Below are 21,118 nucleotides of genomic sequence, written 5' to 3'. Positions count from 1 at the left end.
TGACTCGATCAAACCCTCCAATGAGTCCTCCCATGAAAGAAAGGAAAGGCGCGCGCTTCGGCGAATACGGAGTTCCGTGTTTGCCCATAAGTAATGCTTTTTGAGACGTAATCACGAATTCACTTCTTCAACATTGTCATCTCGCTGCTGATAAAAACTTGATCTTCCTTACGGCCAAGAGGGTAGTGGGTGGGGGAAAAGCAAACAAATTTCAATACACTCCACAGTTTCATTCGCTACACATCGAGAAAAGAAAAAAAACCCCCTACAACTGATTCGTACACTTATCAGGTCTCAATTGACACCACTTCGGCTGAATATTGATCGGCCTAATCCCTCGCTTCTCCAACCTCGCTCTCAAATCATGCATCCTCGCAAGAACATTCGTCTTCGCCGTGTGATTGTTTCCTGCAATCCCAGCCACACGATCCGTTCCGTCGGGTAAGGTAGGTCCCGTCCAGAATACTTCGGCGGAGCTAGCTGCGCGGGGCCATAACATAGGGTCAAGATTTTCCGGTCCTGATTGTTCGGTCCATAACAGTTGTTGGCCTAACGCCAAAAAAAAAAAAAAAATCCTTAGAAATCAAAGGACACAAGGCCAAAACAAGATGAGAAAACATACCACCGAGAATGAGTGAATGCTGTTGAGCACTTATGTTGGCGAGAGGATCGAAAGTGTATGCCTGTTCGTCATATCAATGAATGTAGTAGAAACAACCCAACCCAACACGACGCCGCACCTTCTGCCAACTCTTGAACGGATCACACCAGCTATTCCTACAAGAGCGAACAGCGAGTTGTCAGGGAGAACCTCTCAAGGATCACGGAGAACTCACCCTAAATCCCCACCTAACCACCCACCACCACCACAATCCTTGTTGAAGCAGATGAGATATGGATACATCCCCTCACAAAACCATTGTAAAACAACTCACGAGGTAGAAATAATCCGCAGGAGCATGCACTATTCGTACATTTTTCGCAGCGATAGAAGCAGCATGTTGAGAAGATATCCAGACACTACCCCAAAAAAACGTCAGCACAGAAAAAAAAACCAGTCCGAAGTTGAACGTTGAACGACGTACAGCGCCACGGTATCGTTTTTCAATGTGATATTATGTTCCAACACCATTTCTACAAAAAAAGCCGTCAGCACCCCCGACTGTATCGATTCACCATAAGTACGCACCCTCCCAAACAACCGGAGTCTTTCCTATACTCCTCAGCTTATCATGCGTAGCATCGACCCAATGACCTATCGCCTGCTCAAGTGTTCTCCCAGAACTATGAAGCTCTTGCTGTGTCTGCTGATCCTGGTCATAACAAGGAACATTCACCTCGTCTCCACCGGTATGAAAGAACTTGGATGGAAGTTTCGATGCGACTGCGGTGAGAACACCCAACGTAAAGTTGAGCGTAGCATCCGACGCTAACCGAAGTTGTCCTGCAGGTGGTTCGCCGACTGTTCTTCCTGTACCTTCGAAACAGGCAACGTGTTCGGGGTGGGAGGAGCCAACGCTGGCCGTGTGTCCTGGATTGTCGATTTCCTAATGAATCAGGGATGAATTATGGAGATTATACTAAGAATGAAGGAAGTTAGGCCACCATGACAACGTCAATTCCACGCTGAGCCGCGAAAGTAACGATACTTTGAATATCGTCCGGAGTGAATGTTTCCTCGGAAGAGTACGCGCCCTTTTGCGCGAGTTCAGGGAATTCTGCGATTCCGAGTGGCCAACTCTGCGAGTCTGTGATGTGCCAGTGAAAAGTGCTCATCTGAGGAAATGAAAAGATGCCCTGTTAACAGATGATCGTGATTTCAACAAGAAGAAAAGACTTACCTTGACCCAAGACATCGCATCGAGTGCTCTCTTGATATCGGAAACCGGGAAGCTGCAGGAGGAAATGCATTAAATAACACGCGTAGTAGTAGCATGGAAAAGGGAATAACAAGTTTCTCGATGTATCAAGCATGACCCCCCGATACGGCTGCCATAGTCAATCAGCGCGGCTCCAAATGACATGAAGAATGGAGGCATGGGGTTACCTACATAAGCTGGCAAGTCATGGGATATCGTCACTGGAGCCACGGTGGTATAGGTAGTACCGTCCAAATCGTACCAAAGTTGCCCGAACGTCGTCAATCCACGGAGTAACCCAAGACTGGAATTGGCAAAAAGCGCAGCTTGGGAACCATCTGAAGGCACGAAAAGAGAATAGCTCTCGTCTCTCGCATGAAGGTCGTCCGTAGCCTCGGTGGCAATAGGCCGAAGAGCAGGTGCATCCGTCTTGAGACTCAACGTCAACGATGCTAGGGATTTGGCAGTTGTGAGCCCATTTCGGTTGGATTCTCCACGGTCAGGAACGAGAAGCTGGAGTTTGTCGTTTTGTAATTGGCTTTTCGCACGAGCGACGGCGTCGACAAGGTCTTGTGGGGGTCCGTCTAGGTTTAGCTTCAAGTCGAAATCGCTCGCGAGCTTGAGAAGGGTGTTGCCGGTCTGGAGCGTCCTGGGGATAGGCCAGAGGGCTGCCGCGAAATGAGAGCAGAGCAGAACGAGGAACGAGATGTGCATGAACATGGGGTTTGGGGGCTATATTCAGCTTTTTTATTTATCCATTTATACTGGGTCCCTCGTGAGTCTGAGATCATCATCGCAGTCAAAGAAAATAACGTCGCACCTGGCGTATGATCCCAGGTTCTTCTCCAACTTTTACAATCATTCATCCACATGATATGGTGCGCAGGTGCTGCAGGCACAAATGTTAACCTTCCTCGTCAGTGGTCATGATGACTGGAAGGATCATTGCGTGGCAGCTACTTCAGTTTTTCGGTGGAGGAATTTGAAGCAACTCGGACGAATAATGATGCATTGATGATGGTGACGGTAAGAATCTAGAAATGGCTTTGAGGCGGAAGGCGCCGCGATAATTAGGACTTTTCAATTTTAACTTTGAACCGACCTCAATCATGTAATTCAAACTCAGCCAGGTCGCAAAATTTAGAATTGAAAAGCCCTATTAAGTACTGATGACAGTCTTCCAAGCCTTCAAGAGGGTATATTTGTATGCAAATTGAAGGGAAGCAAGTTATATTATACATTAAACACAAAAATCAGGATCGCCAAGGTGAACATGGTCAATACGAATTCGCTAGTACTGTAACCCTTCACACTCCCCACCACGATTACTCCCTCCGATTCTGTATCTGGTGGTTCTTCACCCAAGTCTCCTTTATTCAAGTACGAGAAATACTCATCGATGACATCGTAGAGCAACAAATCCCTGCTGTCATGTCAAAATTTCAGATCATTTACTACAACCTCATCATTCGGGACACATACCTCTTTACCCGAAAGTCGAGCGGTGCGAAACGTCCTGGCGGTCTGATCGGTACGAAAAATCCAACTCCGGGAATTTCAGGGCCTACGGGTTGTTGGAGGCGTCGAAGACTCCTTTCAACTCTTCTAATGAGATTCATATCCTTCGATTCCTTGCCAAGGCAGTAGGCAAACCTCAGCTCTGAGTCGTCCAGAACATCGTACATCACTTGATGTATTCTGTGGCCGCCATCCTGCAGCGAGAGTACCCAAGTGTTGCTCTCCAAAGCCTGTTTTCCGGTCCACAACTCCTCCATAACAAGCGGCGTCGGGACGTCATATCTTCGTGACATGAGCCAGATGTAGCCTGGTTCATCAGAACAATCATTCTGTGTTGGATAGCGTAGGATGGGGAGTTTAGAAGACCAACAGAAGGAATCGCCTAAGCGACGTAATCTGTCGACTTGGAAAATCTCAAGTTGTCTACAGTAGGGCGTGGATTTTGAAGAATAGCTGTAGCTGGTCCCTGTAAAGTTATAGGGTCTCCATTCACTACCATCCGAATTGAGCATTTTCCAACCACGATCAACATATTTCTGGCGGGCGACTACTCGTTTAGAGTCATCTTTCTCGTAAGTTATAAGAGAAAGTGACTCTTGGAATGTTGCTCGTGGATAGAGTGAATACACATGTGAATAAGAGATGACATTCATCACCACAGCTGCATCGTAAGGAAAGAGTTAGATCTACATCGTAGCTATTGAGGGAACGAAACTTACTCGAGTGAAATTTGAAAATTTTGTCCAATGGAGAATGAGTGGTCGCGATAAGCTGAATCGTGCGATCGCCTCTCGTCATGTTGAATACTCCTGCAAATCCATCGTTATCATAAGGAGAAGTATAAGGAGAAGAATAAGAAGTATAAGGAGAAGAATAAGAAGTATAAGGAGGGAGATTCCGCAAAAATTCCGCCCGTTCAATCGCCTCCTCTAGGCACACGGATTGCCCTTGAGCAGGTTCGAATTTGTATCCAATCGCCTCCAAGAAAGATCCAAGAAAAGAGCCGTATCGACGTTCGACATATAAATCCAGGTCCGATTCTGGATAACGCTTGCGACTGAGTAGTTGAAGCGCCGTTGAGCCAGAAATCAGGGTACCGGTCAACGCCTGGACCACACGGAAACACTGGGTTTCAGCTGGAGTGAAATACGGAGAAAGAAGGTTCTCAATGTTAAGTGCGCGTCGCCAATAGCCCTCGACTTGGCGATAGGCTTCGCGACATGTTCGAGAGTAACGAATTATGTCGTGAGGATTGAGGCAACTGAACAGCAGATCATTGTTGGTGTCTGGGCTATGAAGTTTTGTTTAGTATCCTCGGTAGTTCCGGTTCAGAAAAAGTGTAGAAGAGTAGTCGCGACTTACAGGAGGGGCATCCGGGTGGTGGTAGCTAAGCAAGGCACGAGTATGGCAGCCGAGTGACAGCAAAAGCTGTCAAGGTAGAGTCAGGGTGAAACACATTCGCAGGCTAGGGAACCGAGTGTCGCAGGGCAAACAACACAAACGTCCCTACCGCTACAGGCGACCGTCTCCAAGGATACTGTCCTGTTAGCTGGGGGAGCTGAGTGGTGAGACGGGTTGGGCAGCAGCGGTTTCAAGAAAGCTCAGGTGGCGGAGTGAATCATACGGCGGTTTGATGGTTGAACATGTACAGAGCAGCCGCTATCGGCAACGGAGAATTCCGATCAACCACGCGATTAACTTTCCAGTCGTTCGGGAATTTTTACGAACCGCATCAGAGTTCGAAAAGAACGACCCGTCCAAAATACTTCGGCAGAGCTGGCTGCGCGGGGCTATAAGATAGGGTCAAGATTTTCTGGTCCTGATTGTTCGGTCCATAACAGTTGTTGACCTAACGCCGAAGAAAAAGCGTTCGAAAACGAAGGTTAGTAAATAAATGAGGGGGGAAAACGTACCACCGAGAATGAGTGAATGCTGTTGTGCACTTATTTTGGCGCAGATTATTGCGTGGCATCTACTTTTGTTTTTCGGTGGATGAACGACTTTGAGCTTGAAGAAACTTAGTCGAATAGTAATGATGCATCGATGATGGTGATGGTAAGAATCTAGAAATGGCTTGACGCGTGGAAGGCGTCGCGATACTCAAGAGGATATATTTGTAAATTGAAGGCAAGCAAGTTTATTATACACATTATGTAAACACAAAAAACCAGGATCATATCGCCAAATTAAAGTGAACATGGTCAATACGAATCCGTTGAACCTTCCGAAGATTCTTCACCACCGGCAGACGATTCAGTTGAATCTCCCTCAGATTCTGTATCTGTTACATCCAACTATTTTTCTTCATCGAGGTAACGAAGATGTTCATCGACGACATCATAGAGCAGCAAATCGATACTGTCACGTCAAATATTCAGATTATTTACTTCAACCTCATCATTCATTACACATACCTCTTTGCCCGAAAGTCAAGTGGTGCGGAGAATGCACATCCGCCAAAGGGTCCTCCTTCGGTCCCTTTCCTCCCTCGAACAACCTCACTCGCATGAACCCTCTTGATGAGCTCATGGGCCGCATGATCCTCCGATTCCATGCCAACGCAGTAGGTAAACCTTAGCTGTGAGTTGCTCAGGTCGTTGTAGAACCGCATGCGATAAGTTTCAACGCCGGTGCTAAACATCTCGCCGTCCTCATCCTCCATTTCGTACTCCTGAAGGGAGAGTACCCAAGTATTGCTCTCCAAAGCCTGTTTTCCGGTAAGCAACTCCTCCATAACAAGCGGTGTTGGTAGGTCATATCTTCGCGACATGAGCCACCTGTAGCCTTGCTCAGTAGAAGGATCGTTCTCTGTCGGATAGACTAGGGTGGGGAGTTTGAAAGTCCAACAATAGGAATCGCCCAGGCGACGCAATTTATTGACTTGGAAGATGCCAATGTGTTCTTCCGTGAGTCCATGGTATGACTCGGAATAAGAACTGAAACTTGCGAATCCGACCATAAAGCTATTGAGTTTCCACTCGCTACCATCAGAATCCAGCATTTTCCAACCACGATCAACGTATTTCTGGCGAGCGACTTGTTGTTCAGAGTCATCGTTCCAATGGTTTATGAGAGAAAGTGACTCTTGAAACGTCCCTCGTGGATAGAGTGAATAGATATGTGAATAAGAGATGACGTTCATCACCACAGCTGCGTAGTAAGGAAAGAGTTTAAGTTCAAGCCATAGGCGTCGAGCAAACGAAACATACTGGAGTGAAATTTGAGAATTATGTCCAATGAAGAATCATCGGCTGTAATAAGCTGAATTTTTCGATCGCCTCTCGCCATGTTCAAGTTGAATGCTCCTGAAACTCCAATCCCTGGCACATCGCCAACGAAAGCCCTCAAACCTTCTATATGTTGAAGCGCCGCATTTAGGCGCTTGGGTTGCACTTGAGTGGGTTTGAATTTGTATCCAATCGCCTCCAAGAAAGATCCAAGAAACGAGCTGTATCGATGTTCGACATATAGATCCAGGACCGATTCTGGATACCTCTTGCGACTGAGAAGCTGAAGCGCCATTGAGCCAGAAATCAGTGTACCGGTCAACGCCTGGACGACGCGGAAATACTGGATTTCGAGCGGAGTAAAAAATGGAGAAAGAAGGTCGTCGATGTCAAGTGCGCGTCGCCAATAGCCCTCGACTTGGCGATAGGCTTCGCGACATGTTCGAGAATAACGAATGATGTCGTGAGGATCGAGGCAACTAAAAAGCAGATTGTCGGTGGCGTCTGGGCTATATATGAAGCGTTGGTTGAGTATCCTTGGTAGTTCCGGTTCGAAAAAGAGCGGAAGTGTAATCGCAACTTACAGGAGGGGCATCTGGGTGATGGAAGTTAAGCAAGATACGGGTGTGACTCCAGCAAAAGCTCTCAGGGCGGAGCAGGCTGGTTACGCAACGAAATCTGCAACGAGCCTTCCTCAGGACCTCATGGTTGATGGGACGGAAATAAAGAGGAATTACTAAAAAATTAGGGTTTGTTCTGTTTCGAAAATAAAATTAAGACGGGCACGAATGTTACTGACCGGAGAGGAAGACCCAGGCAATTATTTTCTCTGAGCAGTTAATGCGAGGGTCGAACACGGCCAATAGCGGCAGCTGACAGCAGCCGCCATCGGCAACGGAGTATTCCGATTGGCCACGCGATCAACTTTCCAGGCGCCGCTATACTAGTGATGACAGCCTCCCAAGCCTTCAAGCTTCAAGTTTCAAGCTTCAAGAGGTAAATGAAGTATATTATACACAACAACAACCAGGATCGCCAAGGTGAACATGGTCAGTACAAATCCGCTAACCCTTCGGGATCACCCTCCGATTCTGTATCTGGTGGTTCTTCATCCAAGTCCCCTTTATTCAAGGGCGAGAAATGCTCATCGATGACATCGTACAGTAACAAATCCCTACTTTCATGTCAAAATTTCAGATCATTTACTATAACCGCATCATTCAGGACACATACCTCTTTACCCGAAAGTCGAGCGGTGCGGAAAATCCAAATTCGAAGCGTTCAGTCTCTTCCGAGGCTTTGACGTCTCGAACAACTCCACTCCCTTCAACTCTTTCAATGAGATTCATATCCGACTCCAGGCCAATGCAGTAGGTAAACCTCAGCTTTGAGTTACTCAGAACATGCAACATCGCTTGATATGTTCTGTGGTCGTCATCCTGCAGCGAGAGTACCCAAGTGTGGCTCTCCAAAGCCTGCTTTCCGGTCCGCAACTCCTCCATAACAAGCGGCGTCGGGACGTCATATCTTCGCAACATGAGCCAGATGTAGCCTGGTTCATCAGAACAATCATTCTTTGTTGGATAGTGTAACATGGGGAGTTTGGAAGACCAACAGAAGGAATCGCCTAAGCGACGTAATCTGTCGACTTGGAAAATCTCAAGTTGCCTCCGGTAAGGGGTGGATCCTGAAGAACTGTATCTTGCGGTTCTCTCCGACCTATAGATTTCCCACTCGCTGCCATCAGAATTGATCATTTTCCAACCACGATCAACGTATTTCTGGCGGGCGACTTCTTGTAGAAAGTCTTTGTAGCGATAGGTTATGAGAGAAAGCGACCTTTGGAATGTTGCTCGTGGATAGAGTGAATAGACATGCGAGTACGATATGACGTTCATCACCACAGCTGTATTGTAAAAAAGAGATTAGATCTATATCGTAGCCGTCGAGAGAACGGATCATACTCGAATGAAAACTGAGAACTATGTGCAATGGAGATTCGGTGGCCGTAATAAGCTGAATCTTGCGATCACCTCTCGCCATGTTGAATACTCCTGCAAACCCGATACCTGGCTCTTCGTCGTAAAGAGCGACGGGCGCTATTTTTTCTGCCTGTTTAATCGCCGCTTCTAGGCAGTTGGGTTGCCCTCGAGTGGGTTTGAATTCGTATCCAATCGCCTCCAAGAAAGATCCAAGAAACGAGCTGTATCGATGTTCGACATATAAATCCAGGTCCGATTCCGGATACCGCTTGCGATTGAGAAGTTGAAGCGCCATTGAGCCAGAAATCAGTGTACCGGTCAACGCCTGGACGACACGGAAATACTGGGTTTCAAGTGGAGTAAAAAATGACGAAAGGAGGTTCTCAATGTCAAGTGCGCGTCGCCAATAGCCCTCGACTTGGTGATAGGCTTCGCGACATGTTCGAGAGTAACGAATGATGTCGTGAGGATCGAGGCAACTGAAAAGCAGATCGTTGGTGGTGTCTGGGCTACGAAGTGTTGTTCAGTATCCTCGGTAGTTCCGGTTCAAAAAAGAGTGGAAGTGTAGTCGCAACTTACAGGAGGGGCATCTGGATGGTGGCAGTTAAGAAAGACAAGGATGTGACAGCAAAAGCTCTCAGGGCAGAGCATGCTGGTTACGCAACGAAATCTGCAACGAGCCTTCCTCATGGTTGATGTGACGGAAACAAACAGAAATCAAGGTTTTGTTCTGTATCGAAATCAAGGTTAACACGGGCACGGATATGTTTCTGTGTGTGTACAGTGTCACTGACCAGAGAGGAAGACCCAGGCTATTATTTCATCTGAGCAGTTATATATGTGTAGAGGCCGTGGCACGGTGCACCTGGCGGAATAAGTCGAACACGGCTAACGGAGTATTCAGATCACGCGATCAATTCCCCGGAGCATAGGCTACGCATAAATATGGCGAGATTGGCAAGTTATTACTTTTCCTCTCAATGCAACCCATCTCATGCATGGACCCCGTTACTAAGAGGAAAAACGCCTCTAGTTCGGTGGGGCATCGTTCGAAGAGGGCAAAGATTGTCCATGAAGTTTCGAGCGACGAGAACCAGTCTTCGAACGCACAGGCCCCCTACCAGGCTTTGACTTCGGACTCGCTGACCGCTCACGATCGCGAACGGTCTTTGACAGCTTGGAACTATATACCTGCTATACCTATACCTTTCCTCTGCATCGTTGTACTCAGAGATCCCAACACCGGTACATCCACGTTTCCCTCCGTAGATGAAACCTCCTTCGGCAACTATGTGTTTCCTGCTCACTGTACAATCCCCAGTCCGAAAGGTGGCGACTTTCTCTCAGTTGCTCAAGAAATTTTTCATCAATTGCCAATGTTCCCGCAACGTCCGCCTGTCGCCAAGATGTCAATTCTCAAGGCAAGTAGTTCCTTACATTTAAACCGAACCAACCTCATTTCTCGGTATCACAGCTCCATGAGCCGTTACTATCTGATGATGATCAAAAGCTTTGCTCCTAGCTGTTAGGGTTCTCAAACCGCCCCATTCAACGTCTGGGTGTTAGTTTGCCGCTCCCTATACGTTCTGCCGCCACCAACTTCCGACACGATCAATATCATTGTTGCATATCATCCGGGCATGGACTTGGAATTATTTGAGCCACCACCACTCGAAAAGCCTACGTCTAAATCTGACAAACAAGATGACGGAGAAGATAGCGATGCGGCACGAGTGGAAGAGCTTTATCACAGTGCGCCAGACATCAAATGTCTGATGCCTGACCTTACTCTCATTCCTTTTTCTTCAGGTCTACGTGCTGCTTTGGGAATCAAACTCCTCAACTCATCACAAGGCGTTGTGGCCACCAGAAAGCTTACTACGCATGGCTCTTCAGAAGATAACCAGAACGACGGCTCCGAATATGGGACGCACGACCCGGAAGCTTCCAGTTGACGCGATTCTTCATCAAGCAGAATCATCCCTTGCCTCTCGTGCGGCTGAGCTTCAGGGTACTGACCGACGAATCGACAACGGGTGCCATCCACACGACGCTGGATTCGGTACGACATCAGCAAAATAGCACAGGGTTTCATGCAACTTGTACGAGTTAGAACGTGACCATTATCACTTGCGGACAAAAGACACTGAATCTCATCTTCTTGAAATGGTCGACTGAGAAGCCCTCGAGTCCGACGCGAAGGCCGGGCGAGTTCAGACGATATATATGACAACAAATTCAATATTATTTAACTGCTCGGGTGCTGGAGGAATTGAACAACAACTTACAAGATTGAGTGAATGCGACGTGCCCGCAGTTCACATTCAGGGGTTGAGTTGATTTTTATTTATCCACTGTTGATGATAGTAAGAGGAATCTAGAAATTGACGCTGAAGGCAGCGTTGCGCCACGATACAGAAGAAACGATTGCTGCGGATAATTCAAGTAGATCGCAGAAACCTGTGGAAGGGTATATTCGTAATTGAAGGGGGAGAAGAATACACATAAAACAAGGATCGCCAAAGTGAACATGGTCAAAACAAATCCATTGACCCTTCAGAATCTCCGTCACTGACAGTCGATTCTGAATCTCCCTCAGATTCTGTATCGGTTGCCTCATCCAAGTATTTATCCTCAAGGTTGAGATGTTCATCGACGACATCATAAAGCAACAAATCGATACTGTCATGTCAAAAATTCAGATCATTTACCACAACCTCATAATCCAGGACACATACCTCTTTGCCCGAAAGTCAAGCGGTGGGGAGAATCCATATCCTCCCTCAGTCCTTCTGCCGCCTCGACGAACAACCTCACTTGCACGAACTCTCTCGATGAGCTCATGAGTCGCATAATCCTCCGATTCCAGGCCAACACAGTAGGTAAACCTCAGCTGTGAGTTGCTCAGAACATCGTACAGCATTCGATAAATCGGATCAGGCCGATAGCGATCCCGAGCAACGCGGCGAGTTTGAATGCTGTTGCTCAATATCCTGCGGTCGTCATCCGCCTCTTCGTCATAGTCCTGAAGGGAGAGTACCCAAGTATTGCTCTCCAAAGCCTGTTTTCCGGTAAGCAACTCCTCCATAACAAGCGGTGTTGGTAGGTCATATCTTCGCGACATGAGCCACCTGTAGCCTTGAGTAGTAGAGCAGTTGTTCTCTGTTGGATAGTCTGGGATGGGAAGTTTGAAAGACCAACAATAGGAATCGCCCAGGTGACGCAAGCTGTTGACTTGAAAGGCGTCAATGTATTCTTCCGTGAGTCCCTGGTATGAAGAAGAGCTGTAACTCGCAATTTCCATAGACCTATCGAAGTTCCATTCGCTGCCATCAAAATTGAGCATTTTCCAACCACGATCAACGTATTTCTGGCGGGCGACTTCTCGTTCAGAGCCATCGTTGCAATAAGTTATGAGAGAAAGTGACTCCTGGAACGTTGCTCGTGGATAGAGTGAATACACATGTGAATAAGAGATGACATTCATCACCACAGCTGCGTCGTAAGGAAGAAATTAGATACATGTCGTAGTTGCCGAGGGAACGAAACATACTCGAGTGAAAATTGAGAATTATGTCCAATGGAGATTCAGCGGCCGTGATAACCTGAATAGTTCGACCGCCTCTCGCCATGTTAAATACTCCGCCAAATCCATTCCCTGCCAGCTCATCGTCATAAAGGGCTTTAGTCTCCATACCATCTGCTTTATTGATCGCTGCCGCTAGGCGTTTGGGTTGACCTTGAGTGGGTTTGAAATTGTATCCAATTTCCTCGAGAAAGGATCCAAGACAAGAGCCGTATCGATGTTCGACATATAAATCCAGGTCCGAGTCTGGATACCTCTTGCGACTGAGAAGCTGAAGTGCCATTGAGCCAGAAATCAGTGTACCGGTCAACGCCTGAATGACGCGAAAATACTGGCTTTCAATTGGAGTGAAATACGGAGAAAGGAGGTTTTCAATGTTAAGTGCGCGTCGCCAATAGCCATCGACTCGCCGACAGGCTTCACGACATGTTCGAGAGTAATGAATGATGTCGTGGGGTTCGAGGCAGCTGAACAGTAGATTGTCAGTGGTGTCTGGGCTATGAAGCGTTGGTTTAGTATCCTCAGTAGTTCAAGTAGAGAGTTGCAGTGGTCGCTACTTACAGGAGGGGCATTTGGGTAGTGGCGGTGGTGGTGGCTAATAAGCAAGGCACGCGTGACCGTGTCGCTTGTCGCCTAGATCAGAAAGTTCCGGCCATCTGTTGACGCGTACGACGACCTCCTGCTCTTAATTTGTACCCATCGAGGCTCTTTCTTCATTTGCCGATGATTCATTACGGTTCACTCTCCTCATTTCCCTTATTCAAACTGAGCATCAGGATCGCGAGGCTGCTGAAATGTGAACCTCCCGACTTTATTTGGTCAAGGCAGAGAGACGCAAGCAGGCTCCAGGGACCAGAATGTGGAATCGCGGCGTTGAATTTGGAAGGAAGTCAATATGTCGGGCAGCTATCTCCTCCAAGTCGATTCCTTTGTTACTCTGAGTGATTTAATATTACACAGCTGGTTTCAAGCACGTCTAAAGCTTCGTTCTTACCCGCATTGTGATGTGGCACAGGGTGCTGCGGAGTCACAGGGCTTTCCGTCCATCGTAAGTAACGGCTGAACCGTTCCGTAAACGAGTTTATACTTTAAAGCGCTTACCAGCACGAGGGATGCCGGGAAATCCGCTTGGACACGCCGATACTCACTAGTGAGTAAGTAGCGAGAGGCCCTCTCATCCATCAATACCCCTGTCAAAACCTTCAGCGCTCAGATATCACGGCCGACTGAATCGCAAACTATATAAATCAGCGGTGCGGCAGTACGTTCGCCACTTGTCCCCTCTACTACGACTCAAATATCGCCCTCTTCGTTCAGTTCCGAGCCCAGAGATTATATCAAAATGGATTCAACCCTCGTTTTCATCGTCCTGGCAAGCTCTACTCTGGCGTTCATATATGTTGCCAACCGTCGGAACCAGGCCCTCTTTCCTCCTACTCCACCTGGACAATGGTTTTTAGGGAATGTGAAACAAATACCGGCTCGCCAGCCTTGGTTCCAATTTGCGGCCTGGCGGGAATTGTACGGTGAGAGTCGTCAGCAAAAGACTCCGTCGGCGAAGTGCATCGTCTTGCTTACCTTGCAAAAATAGGCGACATCATCCATCTTAAGCTTATCAACAAGCACATGATCATACTCAACAGCAAAAAAGCTACGCTTGATCTGCTCGACGGCCAATCGAACATCTACTCTCACAGGCCCAAATCGGTCTTTTTGGATGAGGTTCTGGATTTCAGCAACGATGTTTTCAGGGTTCGAGCCGATGATCCCCATTTCAAAGCACACCGTCGGATGATGCATTCCGGTCTTGGTCCTCGTGCGGTTCGCGAATACCAACCTCTACAGATCCAAGAGACAAATACCATGCTTAGGAGTCTTGCGGAGGATCCTGATAAATTTATAGCCCACATACGAAGGTATGAACGTACACACTAATTTCTGGGAAACACTTTCCATACCTGAACGCGTCTTTCAAGGAATGCCGGTGCTCTGATCATGAAAGTGGCATACGGCTATACAGTTTCAAGTGTGGATGACTACTACCTCAAACTCGTTGAAAGGCACTTCGAAATCTTGGAAGAGACGATGTCTCTACCGTTAATGATTGAATTCTTCCCAACCCGTGAGATCCACACTGGCACTTTCCTGTTTGTTCTTGAAGTAATGTTGTTTTTTCAAGTGAAATACCTGCCCTCATGGTTCCCCTTTACTGGTTTCAGGAAAGCCGAGAAGATGATCAGAGATAACATGACCGACCGCATTCCTTACGATTGGGCAAAGAAACAAGTCGTATGTGAATCTCCTCTATCTTGGGGAGATCCTCTTCTGAGATAGAGCTAGGAATCGGGTAATTTCGTAGACTCCTTCTTCGCTCGATTCTTCCAAAAGGAGGACGGTGCTACCACTTCTCAGGACGAAGAAAGGATGCTGATGAGAGTATGCGCGGCATTGTACATTGGAGGCGCAGACACCGTGCGTTACAATTTCTCGATCTTAGATGTCTCTCACTCTCAACCCCGTTTTTGTAGACTGTTGCAGCCTTGACTTCCTTTTTCTACCTCATGGAAACACATCTTGAGATTCAACAACGGGCACAAAGCGAAGTTGACGCAGCAACTGGAGGGGATCGTTTGCCCCGGCCAGATGACGAGGGCAAAATGCCATACTTGACAGCCGTCATCAAAGAAACTTTGCGTTGGTCGCCTGTGGTACCTTTAGGTGAGCTGTCCTAGAACAATTATGCAACCACATCACCTGCGAGTGGTTTTATAACTCAAATTCTAATGGTTACGTGGGGCAGGTTTACCTCACAGCGTCGACCGAGATGATATCTATGATGGATATCTAATACCTGCAGGAAGCTCAGTCATAGCTAATATTTGGTGCGGACATTCCTTATGTTAACAGTCCTTGTACCAACCGTTGGTAAATTTACATGAACAGGGCGATAACACACGATCCAGAGACCTATCCCAATCCCGACGTCTTTGAGCCAGATCGTCATCTCGGCGAGAATCCTCAACCAAATCCTTTTGATTTCGTGTTCGGATTTGGTCGCCGTTCGTGTCCGGGTGAGTACTAGAAGGTATTGGGAATTACTGACCTGACTGGACGGAACGTGCTTTCCTGGCATACAGGGTCTCACTTGGCCGAGCGCTCTCTCTTCCAGAACGCAGCTAACATCTTGGCCGTTTTCAATATCGACAAGAAAAGAGATCCGCAAGGGAATCCGATCGAACCTACCGTCGAGTTCCGGGGTGGCGGAATTTCCCACCTGAAGGATTTCCCGATAAAGATCATCGTTCGTTCTCCACACTTGCTCCCAACGACATAGAGTACTTCACTCCAATCGTCCTGGTGGTCAATATTCAATGTTACGAGCTTCTTACACTTAAGGAACTCATTCTGTGTTTCTCCCGCGTCGTGTTCATCCTCAAGTTACAAATCTGACCCATGAGTCAAGAGAGAAGACTTTCAATTAAATCCTTCTTTACGGAGCCCACAGAGCCCAACTACAAAGAAGCTTTTTTACAGAAATATAATTTACTTTAACCTTTTGCTTTTCCCCCCACATCTCTGCCCACAATTTACGTTTTAGGGGTTCCCATGTGTGTCGACGCCCAACAACCCTCCCAACAAATTCTATACCAAAAGAAGAAAGAAAAAACGGGGCGAAAGCAATTACGAACGAAGAAAAAAATCGACACAAAAAGTCTACTTTGAAAGATCTCTAGCAAAATGGAAAAAGTCGACGCTCGATGCAGTCACACCATACTTGTAGATCTAAAAAAAAACGGGGGTGGGGGGCACATTAGTAAATTCATCAACACGGAAGGGAAAAACAACCACTCACATAACGACTTGCAACCCAAACCGAAAACAAAGCTCTCTGATACGTCTCCGGCAACCTCCTCAACAACACATCAAGCCCAATCTTATCAACCAAAACCCTAGGAATAGCCCTCCTCATAACCCCATCTCTACTCGCTTTATCATCATACAAATCACTTGCCTCCAACTCTGCCTGCAACGCATTCAACGTCTGACTCAACTCGTCCGAGATCGCAGTCCTAGTCTTGCTTCCTTGGCACCTCGTATGTTCACGCCAGATACACGAAAACTCTGCTGCTGCGTTCTCGGTGATCGTTTGTTGGATGTCCTTGACATAGGATTTATAGAATTCAGACGGTTTGCCGTTTTTGAAGATCATGAGATCGGTGTATTCCGAGGTGGAAAGGGCCAAGCCTGCAAGCACTTCGAGGGAGGAAGAAGTAACACCACCTTGGAATAAGAAACTCTTGGTGAGGAATACGGGATAAATGGGAATAAAAGAAAAAAACTTACCCTTGTTAGTACTCGAGTCCTTGAACAGGATAACCTTCTTCTTTTCGAGGAATAGACGAGCTTGCTGCGCAATGAACAAGTTGGCACCTTCGACAATGTACTTGTAGTGAGGTTTGCCTTCTGAATCGAAGAGAGCATGCATATTCGAGATGTTAATGGCCTCCGGTCTATTTCAAAAGGAGAACACGTCCGACTCAGAAACAAGACTTGCGAAATTGTCACTTCAACTCACCTTCCACCACATGGTACAAAGAGATCCGCCTTGTATCGAAGATGCGCTCCGTTTCTGAAATCTGTTCCGTCAAGTACGACTTCACCCGAAGGCAACTTGAGGTCCCGATCCTCAACCTTCACAAGATACCCATCCTTGCTCAACTTGCTCAAATCAAAGTTGGCAACTGGTACACGCAACTTGGCGAGACGAATGAGTTCCTCGCGGTTGAGCCCTTGAGGATCAGCGAGGACACCAGATCCGTCGATAATAGCGATAGTTTTATCCGATGAAAGAAGAATTTCGTCTGCAACGAAGAGAGAAAATTTCAGTTCCCCATCGACGACAGCCTTCAGTAAGTGGATACTTACTCGACCCCAAATCACCATCAGGTCCACCGGTCTGCACCTTCGTAACATCCTTCTCTCTCAAACCTAGCTGCTTATAGATACCCAGAACGTACTGCCTGATCGACAGCGACGTCATTCCATAAGTATCGTGTGGTACACCACCCAGTAACTCCGCACTCTTTCCAGTTGTGAACGACTTCCACCAGGTTTCGGCACCACGGTCTCGCGCATGTACTGAAAATTGTCTTCAGTCACGACAGTTCAAATTCCAAACGATAAACGACCAAAGACTTACGTGCAGCCCAGTCCATCATATCAGCAGTACCCTCGTCAGGTCCGAAGAATAACAACTCGGGCTTTCCGTAGAGATCAACAAGGGTCTCCTTAATCCCTGGCGACTGGCCCGGAATTAACAAATCAATTATCGAATCCACGTATTTCTCGAAGCAGCGACGAGGGGGCGCTCCGATCCTACAAGGCAAACATTAGGACTTTAACGTAGGGCGCGCCTTGTACTTACGATGGCAAAATGGTACCCTTTGCACCACCTTCGGGAATATCCTTGTTCTTCAAATTCTGTGTTCGAGCTAGGTTGTAGTTCTCATCGAACAACATCCTCTGGTTGATGGAGTATGTCTCCCGGTTTCTGGACATGACAAGACGAATACCACCACGAGCAACGTCTCGGAATCGGATGTGGAAACCGCGGAACTCGCTGCCTGAACAAGGTTGAATATTGAACATAAACATTTCAACTGAGGGACTGACCGATAACGAAAAACATCCCGAAAGGTTTGACAGGATATTCGACCTCGGGAAGGAAGTCCGATGTTAGCCTGAAGGACAGCGCGACCTTCGTTGGTTGGTAGAAGTTGGTCTTGAGGACGTGGCTGTGAGAAATATTAGTTTGTGTCACTGACAAGTACAAGTGATGCCAAAAAAAGCTTACCGGTTGAAAACTAAAAAACTCTCCAGGACTTGGAGATCATGCTTGTTCGGAACGGTCCGTCTAATACGATCGTACAGCTCGTCATCATTCATTGGTTGCACAGTTCGCAAACGCTGGTAAGAGAGCGTTGGCACCAGGTTTGCATTTTCCGCAGCAGGGTAATGAGTCATGGCGAAGTTGACATAGAGAAGGCGGATCTATGAATAACAAACAGGATTGAGCATAAACGGTGGAAGCAAGTGAAAGAAGGATGCCTGCGGTGACTCACCAACTCTCCGTAGGTGCTAATGACGTTCATGATACTCTCTCTTGTGAAGGTCTCCTCCCTGAATCTCCTTTTGATATCATTCAAGACACTTGCATGAGCAGGATCATTTTCATCCAGCACCTGCTTGAGCGAAAGGTATGCAGAGCCGAGTCGGTTACAGAAGTGTTGTGCAAAAATCCAGCCACAGTCTGATGTCAACCAAAGGTCAGAGAAACTTGACACGTAGACCATAAACACGCGAAAAGTTACAAGCATAAGTAGCCTCTTGCACGGCATGTTGCTCCTCTTGTCCAGACTGCTTGCTGCTGCTTTCAGTAGAAGTCGTAACCGGGTGGAAGAATGGGTTGTCCGGTAAGCAATACAGCAACGAAGCCTCCTTCATGACCTGGAAAATCGAGTGTTCGATAGGAGGTGCACCATTACCGGTGGGCATGGGGTTCAGGTAGAGGGAGATGATTGTAACGCCATTGGAGAATTGTTCTTGACGATGAATGAGTTACAGTTTGATAAGAACATACGAACCTACTCACCGACGTACTTCCTCGAAGTGTACAATGAATAATAGTGATAGAGGTTTGATAAAGCGCTGAAGAAGCGCGAAGTTCCGCCCATTTTGTACCCAATGACCAATCGGCGTTCACGCGTTCCTTCGACTTCGAACACATCGATGACGGGTCCGTAACGAGTCTCAACTGACCACAATACCTATAAGGCGCATATACGAAATCAGGAGGTATAAGAAGACTGTCAGATGTAAATACGCACCTTCTGGTAAATGTCGAGCGTGTTCTCGGTTGCCTTGTCTAAAAATACCTTGTCACTGACGCTTCGAATATCGGTTCCTCTACCCTGTGGGTCTTGGGTTCCCTTGCGATTTTCCGGGAAGACACATTTAGTGATGAAGTAGCATCGGAGTTGTTGCGATGCAGTTGCAGATACAGAACCTGTCGATCGGAAAGTTTCGAGGCGGTATGCGTTTTCGGGTGTTGAATTGTCCAAGAAGAGTTGGTCAATTCTATTGATAACAATTAGATCGATGAAAATTAAAGACTGGCGATAAGAACGAGGCGATATCCATACCTGGGTTCACACGTTGCTCCAGGACCCTCCGTCACTGTCAAACCTGGCGGACTTGTATAAATGAACGTCGCGCCTTTTCCTTCTTCTATCTTCTCGAGGTCGATGACGAGCTGGGTAGGATCGTGTTTCGTATAGGCTAAAATCTTTGCACCAAAGAGCGCGATGATATGATCGCAGATGACATTCTCGTTTTCGTTGGCGAAGTAGGTGTCATCGATACCTAGATGAGAGTAGAACCAGTTGACTTCGTTCGGTACCAGTTCTTGTGGGACGAAACCCTTGGATGCGATGAGTTTCTGGACGGCGGCGCGCTGCGATTCTTTGCCCTTGAAGACAGGTGTGGTATAACCTGGCTGATTAGAGACCTTGTGAAGAAGAGCGTTCTGGGCTGATTCCGATCTATCTTGTGGTGGACGAGAGGGAACGGAGAGAGTATCGGGGGAAGACATTATTGGGATAAGTATGGGGAACGAGTAAATAATTTTTGAGCGGTAAGTAGCTTATATAGGTGCACGGACCATCTCGGTCTCATCGGCACAAGAGGGCCGTTAAGTCACGTTCCTTTTCATTTCGGCGCAAATACGGATTTCTCACAAGATTCTCACTGCCATTCCTTTTATTAGGATCGCTCGAGCACTCTCCCAATAGTTATACTCTGACGGTGGATTCATGAATACACCAAGCCTAACCTTTCCTCTCACGATGATCTCAGAGATTTCAAGGATAGACACGAGCAAGATGACCTCAAATGAAGCCTTACATGTGCAACGGCTCCTCAAACGCACAAGCAATCTAAGTACATCGCCGTGGCATGGAATAATTTTAGCTTTCGGAACCTGACACAATTACCACTAAAGGTCCAAGGGTACTAAACATACTTGAATGGCGGTTATTTTCGCATCGCTTTCCCGACGGATCTTAGCCATCTACTACTCCCCCGCAGTGAGGTCCAATCACGGACTGCAACGTTCTAAATACAGGGACAGCTCGGGCCTTGCTTGAATACAGTACCCAAAGCTCGCGCCAATTTGTTTTTTTCCGAGTCGGAGCATAACTTGACCCCATACCCCAGATCGACTGCTCCCGGGTGCTGGACTTTGTTTACACTGGTATAAAAGTGAGTTTTCTCAGTATCCTTCTCCAGGAGATGTTTGACTGATTGAACAGGTCATTCAAAACCCCGAACAAGGTTCAACGTTCAACATTCAACGCTCAACATTCTATGCGATGTTCAACCGAATCAACTGCATCGGTAAACCGGACCTTGCAATTTACCGTGTGATTACCTACACTACAAAATACGGCCCCTTTGGCAGGCAGGGAAACCCTCGGAGTCCTTCCCCAAACAATTTCTCCCCAACGGTTTTTCAACGGCCGTTCCGAATACTCGAAAGCATTCTCCATACTATAGCTACGTCCGCCATCTGTTCAAAGCAGCCGAGATATCTATGGTTACATATCTCGAATTCAATCATGGCATCTCGTCACCTAACAAACAATCTACTCTCCGAGTCCATCCCGCCGTCCGTTACAGACCTCTTTTTTCTTCTCTCCTTCTCTGAGCCTCTGTCATGATCATACCGCTGAATCTCAACGTTTGTCTCTTCAGTCTTCGACTGGCCGCCACCGCCCAAGGCATATGAACGCTAAAATCAAAGGACGTACCTCCGCTTTGACCTTCCTCGGTGCCTCATCTCACCGCCTTCGGAGCGCACGGACGAAGACCTCTCCTGTGCAAAGATAA

General features: G+C 47.3%; 8 protein-coding genes across 11 annotated transcripts; 2 read left to right on the top strand and 6 right to left on the bottom strand.

Annotated features, from left to right (window-relative positions):
* Positions 1-189: 189 nt before the first annotated feature.
* Positions 190-2,916, bottom strand: E1B28_012769 (uncharacterized protein). Its single transcript, XM_043157912.1, has 12 exons — positions 2,680-2,916; positions 2,052-2,623; positions 1,952-1,989; positions 1,842-1,893; positions 1,606-1,776; positions 1,190-1,547; positions 1,086-1,134; positions 936-1,020; positions 837-874; positions 741-777; positions 623-683; positions 190-549 (listed from the first exon to the last, which is right to left on the bottom strand). The coding sequence occupies exons 2-12, from the start codon at positions 2,577-2,579 to the stop codon at positions 266-268; spliced, it is 1,701 nt and encodes a 566-aa protein (XP_043005280.1). The 5' UTR covers positions 2,580-2,623; positions 2,680-2,916; the 3' UTR covers positions 190-265.
* Positions 2,917-3,066: 150 nt separating this feature from the next.
* Positions 3,067-4,978, bottom strand: E1B28_012768 (uncharacterized protein). Its single transcript, XM_043157911.1, has 5 exons — positions 4,740-4,978; positions 4,097-4,668; positions 3,513-4,038; positions 3,342-3,452; positions 3,067-3,285 (listed from the first exon to the last, which is right to left on the bottom strand). Exons 1-5 carry the CDS (start codon positions 4,748-4,750, stop codon positions 3,093-3,095), a joined length of 1,413 nt encoding a protein of 470 aa, XP_043005279.1. The 5' UTR covers positions 4,751-4,978; the 3' UTR covers positions 3,067-3,092.
* Positions 4,979-5,671: 693 nt separating this feature from the next.
* E1B28_012767 (uncharacterized protein) lies at positions 5,672-6,899 on the bottom strand (the record flags this gene model as incomplete). The annotated part of the gene is made up of 3 exons (XM_043157910.1): positions 5,672-5,735; positions 5,792-6,527; positions 6,587-6,899. The coding sequence occupies 3 exons, from the start codon at positions 6,897-6,899 to the stop codon at positions 5,672-5,674; spliced, it is 1,113 nt and encodes a 370-aa protein (XP_043005278.1).
* Positions 6,900-7,611: 712 nt separating this feature from the next.
* E1B28_012766 (uncharacterized protein) lies at positions 7,612-9,470 on the bottom strand. 2 transcript variants are annotated; one of them, XM_043157909.1, is made up of 6 exons: positions 9,381-9,470; positions 9,166-9,316; positions 8,569-9,095; positions 7,985-8,510; positions 7,838-7,928; positions 7,661-7,781 (listed from the first exon to the last, which is right to left on the bottom strand). In XM_043157909.1, the coding sequence occupies exons 2-5, from the start codon at positions 9,174-9,176 to the stop codon at positions 7,886-7,888; spliced, it is 1,107 nt and encodes a 368-aa protein (XP_043005277.1). In that variant the 5' UTR covers positions 9,177-9,316; positions 9,381-9,470; the 3' UTR covers positions 7,661-7,781; positions 7,838-7,885. The 2 variants fall into 2 exon arrangements, with proteins under 2 accessions (XP_043005276.1, XP_043005277.1); XM_043157908.1 differs by having other exon boundaries at positions 7,612-7,778; positions 7,838-8,510.
* Positions 9,471-9,566: 96 nt separating this feature from the next.
* E1B28_012765 (uncharacterized protein) lies at positions 9,567-10,541 on the top strand (the record flags this gene model as incomplete). The annotated part of the gene is made up of 3 exons (XM_043157907.1): positions 9,567-10,110; positions 10,153-10,338; positions 10,396-10,541. 3 exons carry the CDS (start codon positions 9,567-9,569, stop codon positions 10,539-10,541), a joined length of 876 nt encoding a protein of 291 aa, XP_043005275.1.
* A 478-nt stretch (positions 10,542-11,019) lies between these two features.
* E1B28_012764 (uncharacterized protein) lies at positions 11,020-12,780 on the bottom strand. Its single transcript, XM_043157906.1, has 5 exons — positions 12,734-12,780; positions 12,509-12,669; positions 12,140-12,443; positions 11,325-12,081; positions 11,020-11,268 (listed from the first exon to the last, which is right to left on the bottom strand). Exons 2-5 carry the CDS (start codon positions 12,572-12,574, stop codon positions 11,121-11,123), a joined length of 1,275 nt encoding a protein of 424 aa, XP_043005274.1. The 5' UTR covers positions 12,575-12,669; positions 12,734-12,780; the 3' UTR covers positions 11,020-11,120.
* Positions 12,781-12,834: 54 nt separating this feature from the next.
* On the top strand, positions 12,835-15,629 carry E1B28_012763 (uncharacterized protein). Of its 3 annotated transcripts, none has more exons than XM_043157904.1 (12): positions 12,835-13,220; positions 13,277-13,326; positions 13,386-13,433; positions 13,490-13,698; positions 13,764-14,088; positions 14,149-14,294; positions 14,352-14,461; positions 14,513-14,644; positions 14,701-14,890; positions 14,973-15,054; positions 15,116-15,243; positions 15,310-15,629. In XM_043157904.1, exons 1-12 carry the CDS (start codon positions 13,068-13,070, stop codon positions 15,504-15,506), a joined length of 1,770 nt encoding a protein of 589 aa, XP_043005272.1. In that variant the 5' UTR covers positions 12,835-13,067; the 3' UTR covers positions 15,507-15,629. The 3 variants fall into 3 exon arrangements, with proteins under 3 accessions (XP_043005272.1, XP_043005273.1, XP_043005271.1); XM_043157905.1 differs by having other exon boundaries at positions 13,379-13,433; positions 15,310-15,528; XM_043157903.1 differs by having other exon boundaries at positions 13,277-13,433.
* On the bottom strand, positions 15,630-19,841 carry E1B28_012762 (uncharacterized protein). The gene is made up of 14 exons (XM_043157902.1): positions 19,375-19,841; positions 19,060-19,309; positions 18,825-18,999; positions 18,544-18,774; positions 18,295-18,482; positions 18,027-18,223; positions 17,846-17,967; positions 17,598-17,796; positions 17,373-17,548; positions 17,099-17,311; positions 16,749-17,034; positions 16,517-16,683; positions 16,026-16,453; positions 15,630-15,955 (listed from the first exon to the last, which is right to left on the bottom strand). Exons 1-14 carry the CDS (start codon positions 19,821-19,823, stop codon positions 15,887-15,889), a joined length of 3,150 nt encoding a protein of 1,049 aa, XP_043005270.1. The 5' UTR covers positions 19,824-19,841; the 3' UTR covers positions 15,630-15,886.
* Positions 19,842-21,118: the final 1,277 nt, after the last annotated feature.

This window comes from Marasmius oreades, chromosome 8 (genome assembly GCF_018924745.1).
Source record: "Marasmius oreades isolate 03SP1 chromosome 8, whole genome shotgun sequence".
In the NCBI taxonomy this organism is placed as follows: domain Eukaryota; kingdom Fungi; phylum Basidiomycota; class Agaricomycetes; order Agaricales; family Marasmiaceae; genus Marasmius; species Marasmius oreades.
This window is presented reverse-complemented; position numbering and strand designations above follow the sequence as displayed.